The 17,570-nt window shown below is 41.5% G+C and overlaps 4 protein-coding genes across 4 annotated transcripts; all 4 read left to right on the top strand.

The window, feature by feature from the left end:
* The first annotated feature begins 219 nt into the window (after positions 1-219).
* On the top strand, positions 220-1,755 carry LOC146969426 (uncharacterized). Its single transcript, XM_085759394.1, has 5 exons — positions 220-259; positions 356-689; positions 930-1,087; positions 1,200-1,234; positions 1,589-1,755. Exons 1-5 carry the CDS (start codon positions 220-222, stop codon positions 1,721-1,723), a joined length of 702 nt encoding a protein of 233 aa, XP_085615520.1. The 3' UTR covers positions 1,724-1,755.
* Positions 1,756-6,300: 4,545 nt separating this feature from the next.
* Positions 6,301-7,591, top strand: LOC146969425 (uncharacterized). Its single transcript, XM_085759393.1, has 6 exons — positions 6,301-6,340; positions 6,437-6,772; positions 6,935-6,988; positions 7,060-7,185; positions 7,298-7,332; positions 7,469-7,591. Exons 1-6 carry the CDS (start codon positions 6,301-6,303, stop codon positions 7,589-7,591), a joined length of 714 nt encoding a protein of 237 aa, XP_085615519.1.
* Positions 7,592-7,986: 395 nt separating this feature from the next.
* On the top strand, positions 7,987-9,158 carry LOC146969424 (uncharacterized). Its single transcript, XM_085759076.1, is given in 5 exon segments — positions 7,987-8,029; positions 8,126-8,515; positions 8,639-8,746; positions 8,841-8,875; positions 9,036-9,158. Coding segments are annotated over 5 exon segments (696 nt in total). The 5' UTR covers positions 7,987-7,989.
* Positions 9,159-14,565: 5,407 nt separating this feature from the next.
* On the top strand, positions 14,566-16,135 carry LOC146969423 (uncharacterized). The gene is made up of 6 exons (XM_085759029.1): positions 14,566-14,614; positions 14,702-15,037; positions 15,182-15,223; positions 15,320-15,430; positions 15,541-15,575; positions 16,013-16,135. The coding sequence occupies exons 1-6, from the start codon at positions 14,566-14,568 to the stop codon at positions 16,133-16,135; spliced, it is 696 nt and encodes a 231-aa protein (XP_085615155.1).
* Positions 16,136-17,570: the final 1,435 nt, after the last annotated feature.

Here is a 17,570-nt window from a genome sequence, read left to right as displayed (position 1 = left end):
CTTTATTAACTGAACTAATGTAACTGCAACAGACAGTAGGTGAGAGGACACAGTGTGTCAGTGTCACAAACTGGCAAAGAGGAAGGTAGCTAAATCTGCTCACAAGCTTCACTTCATGTGGTCACTTTGATTGACAGGCTCCACCTCTTTCAAACAAAACTCCCGGAAAAGGAGCTCAGAGACATAAAGTGTCACTGCAGCAGGACGATCAAACGCACAATGAAGAGTCTCACCTTGATGTCAGCTTTACTTCTCTGCTGTAAGTTCTGTTGTTGGATCATTCATCAGAAACATCATTCAAGATGTTCTGCTGTTGTGTCATCAGCTCTTTTGTTGTCTCTGCTGTTTGTTTCAGGCTGGATCTCTGTCTCAGTGTCTCACACTGTGGACGTCCAGCCTGGTGAAAACGTCACACTGCTTTGCTCCAAAATTTCCGAACATGCCACTCAGGCAGAGTGGTTCAGAGTGGTCAACAGAACCAGAGCCAGCTGTATCTCCTCTATGTTCAGGGCTGGGACCAAAGCTTCACTCTGTGATGGATTTGACAGTAGATTTGAAATGAGCTCCAACGTCTCCACTGTCTTTCTGAAGATCAACAGAGTGGATTTATCTGACTCTGGACTGTATTTCTGTGGATTTTACATACAGAGACACACAGTCATCAGTGATACAACACAGTTAAATGTTCAAGGTAAGATTATAAAAATGTTAACCCCTGATATGTCAATTTCACATTATGATTACTGAATCTAATAGAATGCCACAATAGAGTGAAAACAGCACAAAGAAACTACACTAAACTGTTATTCGAAAAATAACTGAATCTGTGTTTTTTGAGGTGATAATGAATCTGACTATGAGGAAGATGTTGACTCTGAAGGTGAGCTTGTACTTCAATATGTTACCATGGAGTGTGTAACTTATACATGAACCAAGTCTAAATCCACCAGAGCTGAATCTGTTATCTTTATTGTAGAAGAACCTGATAAAATGACAAACCTGACGACGATGATTCTGGGTGTTCTGACTGTGTTCCTCACTGTAGTCATCATTGTTCTGGCTGTTAAAATCTGGAAACTTCAGAAAGGTACATCTGAATTAGAATTCATTGTTTGTTGCACATTCTCAGTAGCTATGATTGAAAACTGAAATCTTCAAGGTGATACATAAATATTAATTAATCAGTCTTTCTCATGTAGCTGTGAACGAAGCACCACAGACAGAAACAAAAAAGGTAAAACATTATTACAATTCATCCACAAAGCATTGATAAGTGTGGTTAGATTAAATAAGAGCTAATAAAACCTTTTATTAGTTGACATTTCCAGATTAACATTGCAACCGTGACTGAGTAGCTACTGTAACTCAGTGTGTTACTCTCTGTCTGTGCTTCATGTTGTTCAAACTGATGAAGTGTTGAAACCAACACATGTCTTTGGTGAACTTCTTGGTTTTGATATACACTTTTGAACAATGTAATAGTTAAATTAAATGTCTTTCTTTTATTATTTTTTATCAAAGAATTTGATTTTGGCATTTTGGCAAATACAGTTCCAGTGCATCTTCTGCATTACATGACTCTAAATCCTCTGATTTCCAGAATCGGGGCACAGACGACCTGAACTACGCAGCTCTAAGTTTCCAGGCCAAACCAAAAAGACACCGCAGGCCTGCATCAGATAGAGAGATGAAGCCCAACGTTGTGTACGCTGCCACCAGATAGAGTCAGGAAACGTCTAGAAGAGCAGCTCAGGATGGAGCTGAGGCTTTGTCATATTCACCTGCTGCTGTGATTTTGTGTGTCTGCTGTGGATTGAAGGACTAAATGCCAAAAGAATAAAAGTTTCTTTCTGTCCCTCAAAATCTGTGTCCTTGTTAAGTTTTCTGCCTCTTGTCTGAGAGGAAAGGAAGAGGAGCAGTCATGAAGGACCAGGGTGAAACAAACTGACTTAAAGAGAGAGTGACATCATCAGTGGTGGGAGGAGTTAGTGAGATACTCACCACTTGGTTGACAGGAAGAAACAGCAGAGTGAGGTCTGACCACATCTGAGGTGAAATCATGAGGCGTTTAAGGTCCCTGAAGGAAAGTATTAGAAGAAGCTGTGAAGACTAACCTGTTAGAGACAAATTAAATTCAACTCACTTGGATGTAGTTAGAGGACTGTTTTCCTATTTCATTTAAACTGATTTTTATTGAACACTTGCATTACTGTTTAACATAATTGGTATATGCGTGTGCATGTGTGTGCGTCAATGTTACTTACTGTTAGTCATTATAGTAACTTACATCGAATATAATAAACAATATGGGTAAATGTGCACCGTGAACATTAGTGCATGTGTGCCAAAGATATTTTGTACTGTTAATCATTATAGTAACATATATTTTAACATAGTAAAACTGAACAAAATATGCAAATGTGCACCACGAACAGTAGCAGTAGCAGTACTGCAAGTTAAAACTCACTCACCCATAAAAGACATGCAAACCCAACTTCCAAGTGGTCATTGACCTCATGGTGAAACAGTTTGCATCGTCCCCTGCGGTGCGGGAGACCAGGGTCCAAACCCGACTGAGGCATTCCAATAACAACACAATTCAGAGGTTTCTACATCGACCACACGGGTGGTCTGGGTGGAGTGAGTTTAGGGGGGTGAGTGTAACGGAGGTCCGCGAGTATAGCCACTAAGAGTCGCAGGGGACCCGAGAGGTGAAGTGACGATTTGAGGCGAGTAGCGGTATTGCAAGTTAAAAAAAACTCATTAAACTCATTAAAGACCCGGCTGCCAAGTGGTCATTGACCTCTTGGCAAAACGGTTTGCATTGTCACCCGCTGTGTGGAAGAGCATTCCAATAACAATGCAACGCAGAGGTTTCTACATCAGTCACACATAGTTGTTACAATGTGTTAATTAATTCATTTGTTCTGTGGTTAAATTGTGTTCAGTTTCACAAAAATGGGAAAGAGTGAATGAGTGTGTGTTGAGGCTTCCGCTTTGTTCAGCAGTTTGTGTTGTAACAAAAAAAAACATCGTTCCAGGTGTGGCAAGGTGAAGAGGGCCCAGGCGGGGATTGAACCCACACCTCCCGGGTAAGAGTCATGCGCTTAGTAGCCAGGGAACATGATCAATTGGAGGCATAGTGACAGGAACCTCAACTGTCACATCTCTCCCCTTCTTTTCACAAGCACGTCCTCGTGCTTCCGCGCAGGCTGCCACACATTAGGAATCCATGGACCCACCCCTAGTGCTACATGGATCCTGCCAACAACGCCAGAATGTGGCAAGGTGAAGAGGGCCCGAGCGGGGACTGAACCCACACCTCCCGGGTAAGAGTCATGCGCGCTTACCAGTCATCCCCTTGGCCAAGTAGCCAGGGCACATGATCAATTGGAGGCATAGTGACAGGAACCTCGACTGTCACACAGGCACTTGACCCGTGAGTGTCTCTCTTCACACCCTGGTTGTCACAAGGAAAAAAACAATCAAACCAAACAGTAGCAAAACACAGCATAGACAGAATAGGTCACAGAAACACTGAACATAAATCGACGAACATAATAGATTTGGTCACTAGGGTCTGGTTCCAACAGTGAGTTAGTCTCCATAGACTCCCATTTTCAAATGTCCAACTTTACAACCATAATACCCCTTTCCCACTGGCCAAAAATAACCTGTTTAAACCCGCTAACAATTGGCTTTTGGTGGCAGTGGGAAAGGCACACCGACCCGCGTTGACCCACGTCAAACGACTCGGCAAGCGACGCGGGTTAAAATCAGCTTCAATCGGCTCGGCTCCGATCTTCTTGCAGTGGGAACACGAGACCCGGGTCAACCCGCTAATTTACGTGATGACGTTAAGCGTTACGTGACGCCACGTTAAACAGTCTGTTTAACTGACGTCCGTCGTACCGCCACGGCAGACTCTCTGTCCTCCACGGTCCTGGTGCTCTGCAGGTCAGCCAGACGCCTCATCTGCCTCGGCGAACGGACCTCACACTCCGCGGCGGCGCCGGATTCATTTTAGAGGTGGGGAGGCCATGGAGTTTGGGTTGTTACGGGGCATAGATCTACACACTCACTGTCGGTCGGTGCAATAGTCATATTGTAGCGTCCGGCCGTGATGCGTAATACCAGCGTAATACCAGCATAATGCGTAATCCTCCCCCCGCCAGCGTCTCCCAGACCGTCATGCCTACCGTAACTCCTCAAAAAGAAAAAAAAAAAAAGCTGTGTTTTCCGGTCTCCTGTGCTGGTCTGGCTGCATGTTTGAGTAAATAAAATGTTGTGAATACACCTCTTAAAGCCCGTTTGAGCAGTGTCTATAAACTGCTAGGTTCTCAAAGACTCGACCCGGTAGAAAACACCATTTGTGAATTTGAGATCTCTAAAATTTTTCTGTAGGTAAATTTACCATCATGGATCAAGCAGAAAATCAGCCTTTGTAAAAGCCGAAGTAGGCTACTGTAACAGTTTATGAGCACTCAGGTCTGTGGCGCATCAGTCTGCAGCGGCTACTTTTCACCTCTTATTCTTGTCATTCATGTTTTAATAATAGGAACAATGCTTAAGGTCAACGCCTGCTAAGATAGACGTTTAGACTTTATGTAGGCTATAGATAAATAACTTTGTCTCAGTCCGTGACTGTGCTCGCTTCATATAGACAGCTGTTATAGACCACTCGGCCAGCTGTGGTCACATGAGTTATTACAATGTTTCCATTTTGTTGTTTTTGCGCGTCTCTTCTTTTTCTCACAAGTTATGGTTTTTACTGGCAAAATGAGCCAGTTAGAAATGAATAAAGGAAAAAGAAAAAATAATATCCAGGAGACTTTGTCCCATCCTCAGGAGGTGAGTGGGGGAGGATCAGCTGGTTAGAGATGTCTGTCACTGTCAGCTGCACATCTGTCAGCAGGTAGCCTACGCTTGACCGCTCCACACTTCACAAACTTTAGGAATAAGCTAGATGTTGATTTTGTAAACAGACAGTGACGTGTTGGAAATAAGCAGACACATACTCGCCCTCGTTAATATTGATTATTGAATTACGTAACATCATAAATCTCTCGCCGCTGTAGTCTGGTTCATCACCTGTCTCTGTGGGTGTGTAGGCTACGTCATCTCCAGGTGAAACAACTGTAAAACACCTGGAATTGATAATAACTAAAGGCAGATCACCAAATCTGAACTAGGCTATTACACATCCTAATCAGGTTAATTCATCTTTTCCTCGCATTTTTTCAAAGTAAAATTCCCTTCACTCACCGGCAGAGCAGAAGTTGCACTAGGTCCACAGTGTTTGTGGATGAAGCCTACAGGATGAGAAGGTGACGAAGGTGAAGGTGACAATAATAAGCGGAGGGAGGACGACGGAAGCTGGAGAAGCTCCGCTCAGCTGTGCATTCACGTGGGCACCATATGGCCGGAGAGACTTGAATTGGGACTATTTACTGGGCTGCACTATAGACAGAGTAGCATTAGATTTGATTTAAAATGAAAGATTCTTCTATGTTTTACTGGTTTATTTCATTTGATGTGGGTGGGACCGGGGGAATTATTGAAACCGGGATAGCGTGTGGTGATCAGCGACCGGTAGAGCAGGGCAGGGCCGTAAAGTGGGGGGGCCAATGGCCCCTTGGCCCCCCCCATTCCGGCGCCATTGGCGGCGGGCGGCTCTGATACGGTGTGTTTCTCGCACCGTGGATGAAAGCGGGACAACTGGTTTATGCTCTGTCTGATCCCCCAGTAGGGGGGGCGGGGGGGTCATTTTGGTCAATGGGAAAGGGGCCAAATGTCGATTGTTAGCGGGTCGACCCGCGTTTAAAAAACCTGTGTCGACCCGCTAATTTTAGTGGGAAAACGGCTTAACAAACATGTTGGCAGTCTGGAACACAAACAGTTTTACTCTCTTCAGTAGATTATTGCTTCATGTCAACTGTCAGTAAGTAGGCTACAGAGTGATGAGAAAGTATCTTGACACCCACAAAGCCTACAGGTCAAGGCTGCTGGTGGTGGTGGTGGTGGTGGTGGTGAGGATAAAACAATAGTAGGTGGCAGCACACAGAGCAACAGTGTCACTGACAGACAGAGTGGAGGATGGGTGCATTTACTGCCTAGTTTGTAGGGGGTGTATGATGGAGAGTACAGTGCAGCTTGAGTTGGCTGCCTGAATTAACTCAAAGGCTTTGCTATATTTAGGTAGTCACTTTGATTGACAGGCTCCACCTCTTTCTAACCAAACCCCCGGTACAAGAGCTCAGAGACATAAAGTCTCACTGCAGCAGGACGATCAAACGCACAATGAAGAGTCTCACCTTGATGTCAGCTTTACTTCTCTGCTGTAAGTTCTGTTGTTGGATCATTCATCAGAAACATCATTCAAGATGTTCTGCTGTTGTGTCATCAGCTCTTTTGTTGTCTCTGCTGTTTGTTTCAGACTGGATCTCTGTCTCAGTGTCTCACACTGTGGACGTCCAGCCTGGTCAAGACGTCACACTGCTGTGCTCCAAAATGACCAATAATCCCATTCAGACAGAGTGGTTCAGAGTGGTCAACAGAACCAGAGCCAGCTGTGTCTCCTCTGTGTTCAGGGCTGGGACCAAAGCTTCACTCTGTGATGGATTTGACAGTAGATTTGAAATGAGCTCCAACATCTCCACTGTCTTTCTGAAGATCAACAGGGTGGATTTGTCTGACTCTGGACTGTATTTCTGTGGATTTTATCCAGGCAGACACACAGTCATCGGTGATACAACACAGTTAAATGTTCAAGGTGAGATTGTGTGTAAGTCTTATCTTTCATGTTCCATTTTCACATCATCATGTTTATTTGTGTCTGTGCTGGTTTTACTCTACGACAATATCATGTTACATAGTAAAAGCATGACAAAGAAAGAATAAAAAATGGCAAATAACGGAATCTGTGTTTTTTCAGGAGATGGTGAATCTGAAAATAAAGAGAATGTTGACTCTGAAGGTGAGGTTCGCCGTCTCTATGTTACCACAGTACAACATACTCATGTCTAAAGCAACCAGAGCTTTCTTTGATTTTTGTTTTAGCAGTGCCTGGTGAAATGACAAACCTGATGAGTGTGATCGTGGTTGCTCTGGTTCTGGGTGTTCTGACTGTTTTCCTCATCGTAGTTGCCATTATTCTAGGTGTTAAAATCAGGAATCTTCAGAGAGGTACAACTTATTTCAAATTGACATTTTGTTACACACGCTCATGTAAATTATGTCAACATGATGGGAAATGCCACAGTTTGTATAAGTAATATTTGACGTTTGTCTTCTGTAGCTGTGAGTGAAGAACAACAGACAGGAAGAAACCAGGTAATACATCTTTTACTTGACAGATATGTCGTTAGCTGAGGTTTAACTGACAGGACCAACCTCTTTTACCTCAGTAAATATCATGGTTATCTAATTAATCTGTATGAATAATTGTTATTATGATTATAATCTCCAGAATCTGGGCTCAGACGACCTGAACTACGCAGCTCTAAGTTTCCAGGCCAAACCAAAAAGACACCACAGGCCTGCATCAGATAGAGAGATGGAGCCCAACGTTGTGTACGCTGCCACCAGATAGAGTCAGGAAACGTCTAGAAGAGCAGCTCAGGATGGAGCTGAGGCTTTGTCATATTCACCTGCTGCTGTGTTTTTGTGTGTCTGCTGTGGATTGAAGGACTAAATGCCAAAAAATAAAAGTTTATTTGTCCCTCTCAAAGTCTGTGTCACTGTGCCTCTTGAGAGGAAAGGAGGAGGAGCAGTCAGAAATGACCCGAGTAAACTTACTGCCTAGTTGGCAGGGGGTGTATGATTCAGAGAGAACAGTGCAGCTTGAGTTGGCTGCCTGAATTTGCTCACATGCTTCGTTATATTTATGTGGTTACATTGATTGACAGGCTCCACCTCTTTCTAACAAAACCCCCGGTACAAGAGCTCAGAGACATAAAGTCTCACTGCAGCAGGACGATCATACGCACAATGAAGAGTCTCACCTTGATGTCAGCTTTACTTTTCTGCTGTAAGTTCTGTTGTTGGATCATTCATCAGAAACATCATTCAAGATGTTCTGCTGTTGTGTCATCAGCTCTTTTGTTGTCTCTGCTGTTTGTTTCAGACTGGATCTCTGTCTCAGTGTCTCACACTGTGGACGTCCAGCCTGGTGAAGACGTCACACTGCTGTGCTCCAACATTTCCAAACAGGCAACTGTGACACAGTGGTTCAGAGTGGTCAACAGAATCAGAGCCAGCTGTGTCTCCTCTATGTTCCAGGCTGAGGGAGAAGCTTCATTCTGTGATGGATTTGACAGTAGATTTGAAATGAGCTCCAACGTCTCCTCTGTCTTTCTGAAGATCAACAGAGTGGATTTATCTGACTCTGGACTGTATTTCTGTGGATTTTACTTAAACAAACACACAGACATCGGTGATACAACACAGTTAAATGTTCAAGGTAAGATTGTACATAACCTCTAACATGCTATTGTCACATAATCACGTTTTCATTGTATTTAATATAATGTCACACAGTGAAAACAGCACAAATGAAAAACTATAAAATGACAAATGATTGTATTTTAATATGAACCACTTCTGACGCGACCTTTATCTGTGATTTTTATTGTTGCAGTATCTGGTGGAATGACAAGCCTGATGAGTGTGATACTGGGTGTTCCAACTGTTTTCCTCATCATAGTCATTGTTGTTCTTGCTGTTAAAATCAGGAAACTTCAGAGAGGTACAACTTAATTAGATTTTGTTGCACACATAACAAATTGTGTCAACATAATGGAAAACTCCAGCCAATAATATTGGACTTTTGTCTTTTGTAGTTGTGAGTGAAGAACCACAGACAGGAAGAAATCAGGTAAAACACTGTTTAGCCTACTTGACAGATACATCCTTTAATTGTGTTTCACTTCAGGACCAGTTCAACCTTGATTATTTAATTGATGCTGTGATGCCTGTTGCCATTGATGACTGTGATGCAAAGCCTGATGAATTGTTATTATGATTATAATCTCCAGAATCTGGACTCAGACGACCTGAACTATGCAGCTCTAAGTTTCCAGGCCAAACCAAAAAGACACCGCAGGCCTGCATCAGATAGAGAGATGGAGCCCAACGTTGTGTACGCTGCCACAAGATAGAGTCAGGAAACGTCTAGAAGAGCAGCTCAGGATGGAGTTGTGTTTTTGTGTGTCTGCTGTGGATTGAAGGAGGAAATGCCAAAAAAAAATTAAAAGTTTCTTTCTGTGTCTTTGTTATGGTTTCTGCCTCTTGAGGAGTTCAAGGTCAAGTCCCTGATGGACAGTGTAAGAAGAAGCTGTGAAGACTAAGCTGTTTAGAGTCATATTTAACTCAACTCACTTAGATACAGGAACTAGCTAATGTGTCACAATATGAAACATGTTCATGTAACTGCAGGATTCTACATCTGCTCTTCATGTAAACATAAAAAAGTGGAGATTGAGAGTACATTGGTGTGTGATAGAAGAAGAGATCTGAGCATCAAAAGGAAACATACTAAGTGTATACACACCCACACTTGAGGGTGTACAATGAATTAAACCATCAATAACACGTGAGTTGATGATTTCAGCCTGCTGAACACTTTCAGGATGAATCTGAACAGTACAAGAAAGCAGCATAAGTCATGAATATGGTAAATGGTAAATGGACTTGCACTTATAAAGCGCTTTTCTTATTTCATATGTAACCCTGTTTAAAAAGCCTGAAGCTATAGTATAAATAGTTTACATAATAAGTAGTGATTGTTGATCATTTAAAAAAAGGGTTAATTCAAAAAGGGGATTAAATAAATTAAAAAACTTATAAAACTGTTAAAGTCATTTTAAATGTATGGTATTGATTTGTGAACAATTAATATGTTGTCTTGATAATTGTCTAGATCATCCTATAGAGAGAACAGGTTACTGGAGTGTCAGGTGCGCTGTTTCTGCACGGACGTTGGAGAGGGTGTGAACCAGGAACGAGCCAGAGCGTGAGCATCAGCATGGTAGAGAGGCAAAAGTGAGCTTTAAGTGAGTTAAACCGTGTGTATCCTGTTCTGTGCGATTGTTAACACAGCAGTCGAGTGAAAGAAGACGTGATGCATGTTACGAAACAAGAGGGACTTCTGCACGAAGCTCCGTAATTGTTTATGTCTGAGCTAATGCTAACGCTACTCGCGATTGCTTAATGCTAATGCTAATGTTTAGCTGAAGTGAATTATAGCCTCAGTCGGTACACTACAAGTGAACGGGCAATTTCTAGATACAGTTTAACCCCACGGTTGGACGAGTGACATTCGGGGACAGCTGCTTTCGGACTGAAAGTACAACAGAGCCCTGACGGAGGAGCAACCAGGGCTGAGCTGTGCGTTCTGCTGGTGACGTGAAGGAGAGAAGGACAAGATCATCCGCCGTGGCGGCGAGGAGCTGCGGGAGTCGGACCTGTGCCCGGACCTGCACTTCCAGCGGTTGGTTAAAGACACACAAGGAATAAGGTACATTACAGTTTATTTTGCTCACCAGAGAGCGAAGGGGTCTTGTAATTTTGGGCCACAACGATCCCGAGCCACACATCAGGCCTGCAACATTATGGTTTGAGTACTACATTTAATTTGCCAGCTTTAGGAACAGTATTTCCTCAGGTGTGTGTGTGTGTGGGCCCACAAAATATATTGGTTGTGTGGAAAAGTAACCTTTAAATGATATTTTGAGTTTCCGTCAGGGTTAAAAAGTATTTTGTGTACAAATATGCACAGTCGTGCTCAAGGATATTTTCCTGTGCAACAGGTGAATTTCATTTTGAAAATTTAAAGGGTACATATATTATTTTATTTTTATTGCTGAAACTAAATTCATTCTTTCACAAGATAAATAATTGACATTTAGTTTGCTAATTTCATTTCCACTTATCTAGTTGAAGAGAGTCATTTCATGTTTAAAGGGACAGACACCTTTTGGTAAAAAAAAACATTTTATTGAAAAAGTAGGGTTAAAACACAATTAATAAATATAATAAAAGAACCCAGAAGCCTGCCCTTATTAATATTTATTGAGGACAGCACTACATATGTCTTATCAAATATCACATCAGATTCTTATAGATAGAAAAAAGGATCAAAGGTAACTGCATCCAAAACACCAACAACACAAATGAGCAAGTGTCACAATATGAAACATGTTCATGTACTGCAGGATTCTACATCTGCTCTTCGTGTAAACAGGAAAACAACTCAGGACTTTTAAAAAAGTGGAGATTGATAAAGAAATATGAATGGTACACTGGTGTGTGTTAGAAGAAGAGATCTGAGCAAAAGGAAACTACTGTAAGTAACTAAGTTTTATACACACCACACACTTGATGGTGTAGAGTGAATTAAACCATCAGTAGGCCAAACATTATTATATTTGAGCTGATCATTGGTTAATGATCTGAGGACAGATGATATCAGTCCACTGAACAGTTCTTGGATTAATCCATACAGTGCATCCATTAAAGCCATGGTTTTAATGGGTGATTGGTTCATTTTCTTCTCATACATCATGTAATCATATCAGATTATTATAGATGGATCAAAGTATCAAACATAACCAGATCCAATACACCAGCAACACAAAAGATTAGGTGCAAAGAAGGAGAACACTGCAGGTAGCAACCTCCATGGCTGAACAGGAAGTCATGATGGAAGTCAAAAAAGTGTCTCAGTTGTCCACTAGAGTCTGGTTCCAACAGTGAGTCAGTCCCCATAGACTACCATGTTCAAATGTCCAACTTTACAGCAATAATGTTAACATGTTTAAACAGTTTTGGTCTCTACAGTAGTATCCTGCATCATGGCAACTGTAAAGGAGTTGGATATTCACTCGCTATGTTTCACCTTCACTGAGGTCACTTTTACAACAGAGCTGTTTGGTCCACTTAAAGGGGTACTAAGCAGGATTTTTCTGTGGCTATGCTACATTTTTACCTTAATCAAATAGCTCTGGAGTAATTGTGATAGTTAACGACATGACTTGTGATGAGTGAGAATGGAAGCTCTCTGCCTTCCACCTGGCTTATGGATGAAAACCAACCTTGCAACATCAGTGTAGTAGTAACCGCCACCCCGGTGTCCAGCTCTCGTCTCTGCACACCGCGACACAAACATGCTCCATAACGCATAATCTTTTGTTTATGACAGTTAAAACTACACAAATACATACGTCATAACATCCTATGTGTTATATAAGTTATCCACTGCTCCATGTATTGATTTTTCACCGGCTTCATTGTAAACAAATGCACATGGCCAGGTGGACAGCTAGCATGACAGCAGAAAAGCGACCGGACTTGCATAGTTCCTCTTGAGCGGACCAGGGTTAATTTCCCGGGTTAGTCCGCTTCGATTGGGCCAGTGTGAAAGCTCATCCGAAAACTAGAGAGGACCAAACAAGTGAACCCTGGTCCGCCTGAAAACGTGGGTCTTGGTTCGCTTGCAAGTGAACCATGGTGTGGTTCATATGCAGTGTGAATGCTCACTGGGCCAAAAACAGGACCAAATGTAGAAAGTGTCATACATAGTGCATCTGTACACCGTGTGTCTGTAACGTTAGCAAAACAAACACCTCATATAGTCCATCATCAATCGTATTTTCCTCTGGTGCCATTTTCCTTTCATTTTCCCATTGTAAGAGTGAAATGCTCTCTGCCTCGCTGCCTAACCCAGTGTTTTTCAACCTTGGGGTCAGGACCCCACTTGGGGTCACTTGGAATTCAAATGGGGTCACCTGAAATGTCTAGTAGGCCTAATTGATAAAAAGAAAATTTGATGAAAATATTTTTTCAATTAAAGCCCCAGTATGTAATTTATTTTGCTTTTTATTAGCAAAAATCAAATATTGTCGAATCACGCCCGCATACAAATGAGAGCTTTCTCGTACCTTAGAATGAGTTGTTACAAGTCGTTACAAATATACAAGGGGGCGACGCACCGAACCGAGGCGGCCATGTTGCATCGCCATTTTTTATGTTCAGTGGCAGCGTGACCGTAGGTAACCACGGAAATTCACCGGAGCTGTCGGCTCGGGGAGGAAGTTTTCCAGGTAGCGCCTGTTAAAACTGTCACCACTGTGTAGTGTGAGGAAGGACGGAGGCACTGATGTTGCATTCAGGTGCAGTCAGACACCTGAATGACGTCGTCGGCAAGACGGTAAAACGTGGGTCAGGTAAACAATACCACATCACCATGACAACATATTGTCACGCCTGTATTGTTTTGCCTCGTGCTGGCGGACCACTTGTTTACATAGATGCTTGTTTATCCTGTTACATGCAGCGTCTGTTGTCTGCCTGACGTCTGCCCGATTTCACGTGAATGCAACATCAAGAATACGTTCAGATATGCAACCGCACCGCTAGATGGGGGTAATTCCTACATATTATACCTTTAATCATTATTCTTTTTAAAATTATGAATAAAAGCACCACACACAATCTTAAACATATACTCCATACTTCCACTTTCTCAAATATAAATCGAGTCCAAATAAAATGCAGCATATAAAAATATCTGAGCTGGAGCATCTTGATTGACGGCCGTGATCATGTGCAGTCACGTGATTGCGAGGTCACCAGAAATTTGTGAAATAGAGTGTAACTTAGCAGTGTGTAGGATACAGTCACAATACAGTAACAGGAAACTGAATAAAGACAGCAAGTAAAACGAGCAGTGAATATGTTATGTATTTCAAAATAAAATAGGAAATAAATGCAAGTCCATACAGTGAGTCATGTTATTGTAACCACTGATTAGCTGAAAACACTTATATAACTTATGTATTTGTATGATGAGTCACTGAGGAGTTGACCCTTCAGCAGTTCTTTGTCCAAACTGCTGTCTCTGAATTGTCTCATGAGGAAACAACAAATGATTTTTCATTGAAGTCTTATTTTACGTGTGCTATAGCTTCAGTAGAGTTGATAAGAGCATTGCTTTACATTGGCTGGTGAGTATGACGGGTAAGAGACAGCTACAGACACTCCGCCCCTCTGAACCTCTTTATATGAGCTCAGCGCTTCAAACAATCATTGCACTGACACGACTAAAAGCACAATCAGGAGCTTCAGCTTGAGAACAGCAACTGTAAGTACCTGAACTGACTCAACTAATGTTACTTATGACAACAGTAAACTATCACCATCTCATTTATTCAGTAGAGGTGAATAGATTTTTACTGTCATCCTTTGAGACTAATTTGTATTATAGACTCTGGTAAATGTCTTGTCTCTATTTGTTTCAGCTTTGTGAAGACATTGTTTCTAAAAGTTTCTTTCTTAAGTGAGATGGGAACAGTTGACTTTTTATATACAACAGTTTCATGTCTGAAATTTAATGGTCTGTTGGAAAAAAAACAACTTATAAGCTTATTGTTTTGTTTTTACACATTAATTTCAAAAGTCATTAATGTGGTCACATTGATTGACAGGCTCCACCTCTTTCTAACAAAACCCCCGGTACAAGAGCTCAGAGACATAAAGTGTCTCTACAGCAGGACGATCATACGCACAATGAAGAGTCTCACCTTGATGTCAGCTTTACTTCTCTGCTGTAAGTTCTGTTGTTGGATCATTCATCAGAAACATCATTCAAGATGTTCTGCTGTTGTGTCATCAGCTCTTTTGTTGTCTCTGCTCTTTGTTTCAGACTGGATCTCTGTCTCAGTGTCTCACACTGTGGACGTCCAGTCTGGTCAAGACGTCACACTGCTGTGCTCCAACGTTTCCAGTGATCCAACTCAGACAGAGTGGTTCAGAGTGGTCAACAGAACCAGAGCCAACTGTGTCTCCTCTATGTATGGATCTCAGGGAGAACCCTCAACCTGTGATGGATTTGACAGTAGATTTGAAATGAGCTCCAACGTCTCCACTGTCTTTCTGAAGATCGACAGAGTGGATTTATCTGACTCTGGACTGTATTTCTGTGGATTTTACTCAAAAGGACACACAGTCATTGGTGATACAACACAGTTAAATGTTCAAGGTGAGTTTGTATTTAAATCTAACCTCTTCAGGATGTTTTTATTTGTACTGTATCTCTAATATACTGTCACAGTCGAGTGAAAACAGCACAAAGAAACAACTATAAACTGAAACATGCCAAATGACTGAAACTGTGTTTTTTGAGGTGATAATGAATCTGACTATGAAGAAGATGTTAACTCTGAAGGTGAGCTTCTACTTCTCTATGTTACCATGGAGTGTGTAACTTCAACATGAACAAAGTGTAAATCCACCAGAGCTGAATCTGTTATCTTTATTGTAGAAGAACCTGATAAAATGACAAACCTGACGACGATGATTCTGGGAGTTCTGACTGTGTTCCTCACTGTAGTCATCATTGTTCTGGCTGTTAAAATCTGGAAACTTCAGAAAGGTACAGTTGAATTAGAAGTTATTGTTTGTTGTACATAATTGGAAACTCAATTCAAACACTCCAACTGTATATAATGATTAACTAATCAGACTTTTGTCTTTGTCATGTAGCTGTGAACGAAGCACCACAGACAGAAAGAAACAAGGTAAAACATTCTTTACAAACCACAATTTGTGTGTGAAGTGTTGTTAAATGTGGTTACATTAAATAACAGAGCCAGTAAAACCTTTTTATTCATTGACCTTTCCAGATTAACAATGCAACCATGACTGTTCTACTCAGTGTGTTACTCTCTGTCTGCGCTTCATCAACCCAACATTGTTGAGGCATTGAGTGTTTTTGGTGAAATTCTTGGTGCTGATGTACAATTTTGAAATGTGCAATAATTCAATTAAAGATCTGAAATTAGATTTCAGATTAAGTATGACTCAAATGTTTGTCAATGATTCTGTATTGGTGCAAATGTGAGGCTCCAACACTATAATCCAACATTTTACAAATCTGCTATTTTAACTGATTTTTGGTAAATATAGTTCCTGTGTGTCTTCTGCATTATGTGACTCTAAATACTTTGATTTCCAGAATCTGGGCTCAGACGACCTGAACTATGCAGCTCTAAGTTTCCAGGCCAAATCAAAAAGACACCACAGGCCTGCATCAGATAGAGAGATGGAGCCCAACGTTGTGTACGCTGCCACCAGATAGAGTCAGGATGGAGCTGAGGCTTTGTCATATTCACACCTTGTTGTGTTTTCTATGTGTGTGTGTACTGAAGGACTAAATGCCAAAAAAATAAATAAAAGTATAATATTTTCTTCACACAGTGGTGTTTCTTTCTGTGTCAGTCTTAAGTTTTCTGCCTCTTGTCTAAGAGGAAACAATGGAGGAGGAGTCAGAAAAGACTCCGACCACTGTCAAACTGACTTATAGGGACAATGCACTGGTCTGTGGTGGGTGGAGAGTGTGAGATACACATCACTAGTTTAACAGGAAGAGACAGCATGCTGTGGTCTGAGTTCAGCTGAGGTGAAAATCACAAGGCCCCTAAAGACAAGGCTCTGAAGGAAAGTTAAAAAAGACGTAGTGAAACCTCACCCACTGAGGACAAACTTGACACACTACAACAACATCTGCCTTCGATACCGAATAAAGATGTGTGATAATCCACAGAACACAGTCTGCCTTTTGAACATGAACATATTCTGTGATGGTGAGAGGAGTTGATGAAATAGTGTCTGTGTACAGAGCCATGCTCGTGACTCTGTGACGCTGGTGCTTTGAGCTTTGTATTAGTGTAAGATTATTACATCATATCAATAATGTGTCATTAAACTTCATGTCATCCAATAGCTGATCATGACAATGAACCTCAGGACTGTGCTGTAGGAGCAGTCAGGAGAGTCAAGAGTTGCAAATAACCCCAAACCTCTTTCTACAGAGAGATAGTTTGCATTAGTAGAATGTCAGCCTCTGACACTTACAAATTAAAAGAAAAAGAAAAGAACTAACTTATCTGGGCTCTGGTTCTGGTGTCACACTCCTCAGTCTCTCTGAAGTTTCCATCTCCAACCATCTTGAAGCTCTTTCACCTGACAAGATAGTGGAGGAACCAGTTGTGGGTGGAGCATAAGGCCTGATCCATGTTTGTTAATTGAGGGGTTTTTTTTTTTTACATAGTTTAAAACACAATGGACACAGAAATGTATCCCCAGAACAGACTGGGGCATCAAGAACAAAACTCCATGAAGCTGTTTAGTGTTTGAAGGCAGCATTCTTTATGTAGAGAGAAGAGTGAATGAAGCCATTACAACATCATGGTATGGTTTTTATGATATGAACAACACCATAAATTGACTAAATCAATGCATCAATAGAAAACAGTATCATGAAAATATGATGCTAAAGAGATGTTCATTTGTTGTCCTGTCATATTTATTTCACGTTTTACCACACTGACATTCACGATTCAAGATTAACTCATTGAGTGCCGCGCTCCTTTCCAAAGTTTTAGTCAAGTGTACCGGCAAATTAGACCATATTTGACTTTTTATTTTAGAGCCATAGTGTATTCTATATTATTGCCACCAACACATACTGTAGCTCATTTGAAAGGTTTAATTTTATCCTTCAAATGGCCACA

Source organism: Trachurus japonicus, chromosome 18 (genome assembly GCF_045865225.1).
Source record: "Trachurus japonicus isolate A0001 chromosome 18, Traja_1.0".
NCBI classification, from domain to species: Eukaryota; Metazoa; Chordata; class Actinopteri; order Carangiformes; family Carangidae; genus Trachurus; species Trachurus japonicus.
This window is presented reverse-complemented; position numbering and strand designations above follow the sequence as displayed.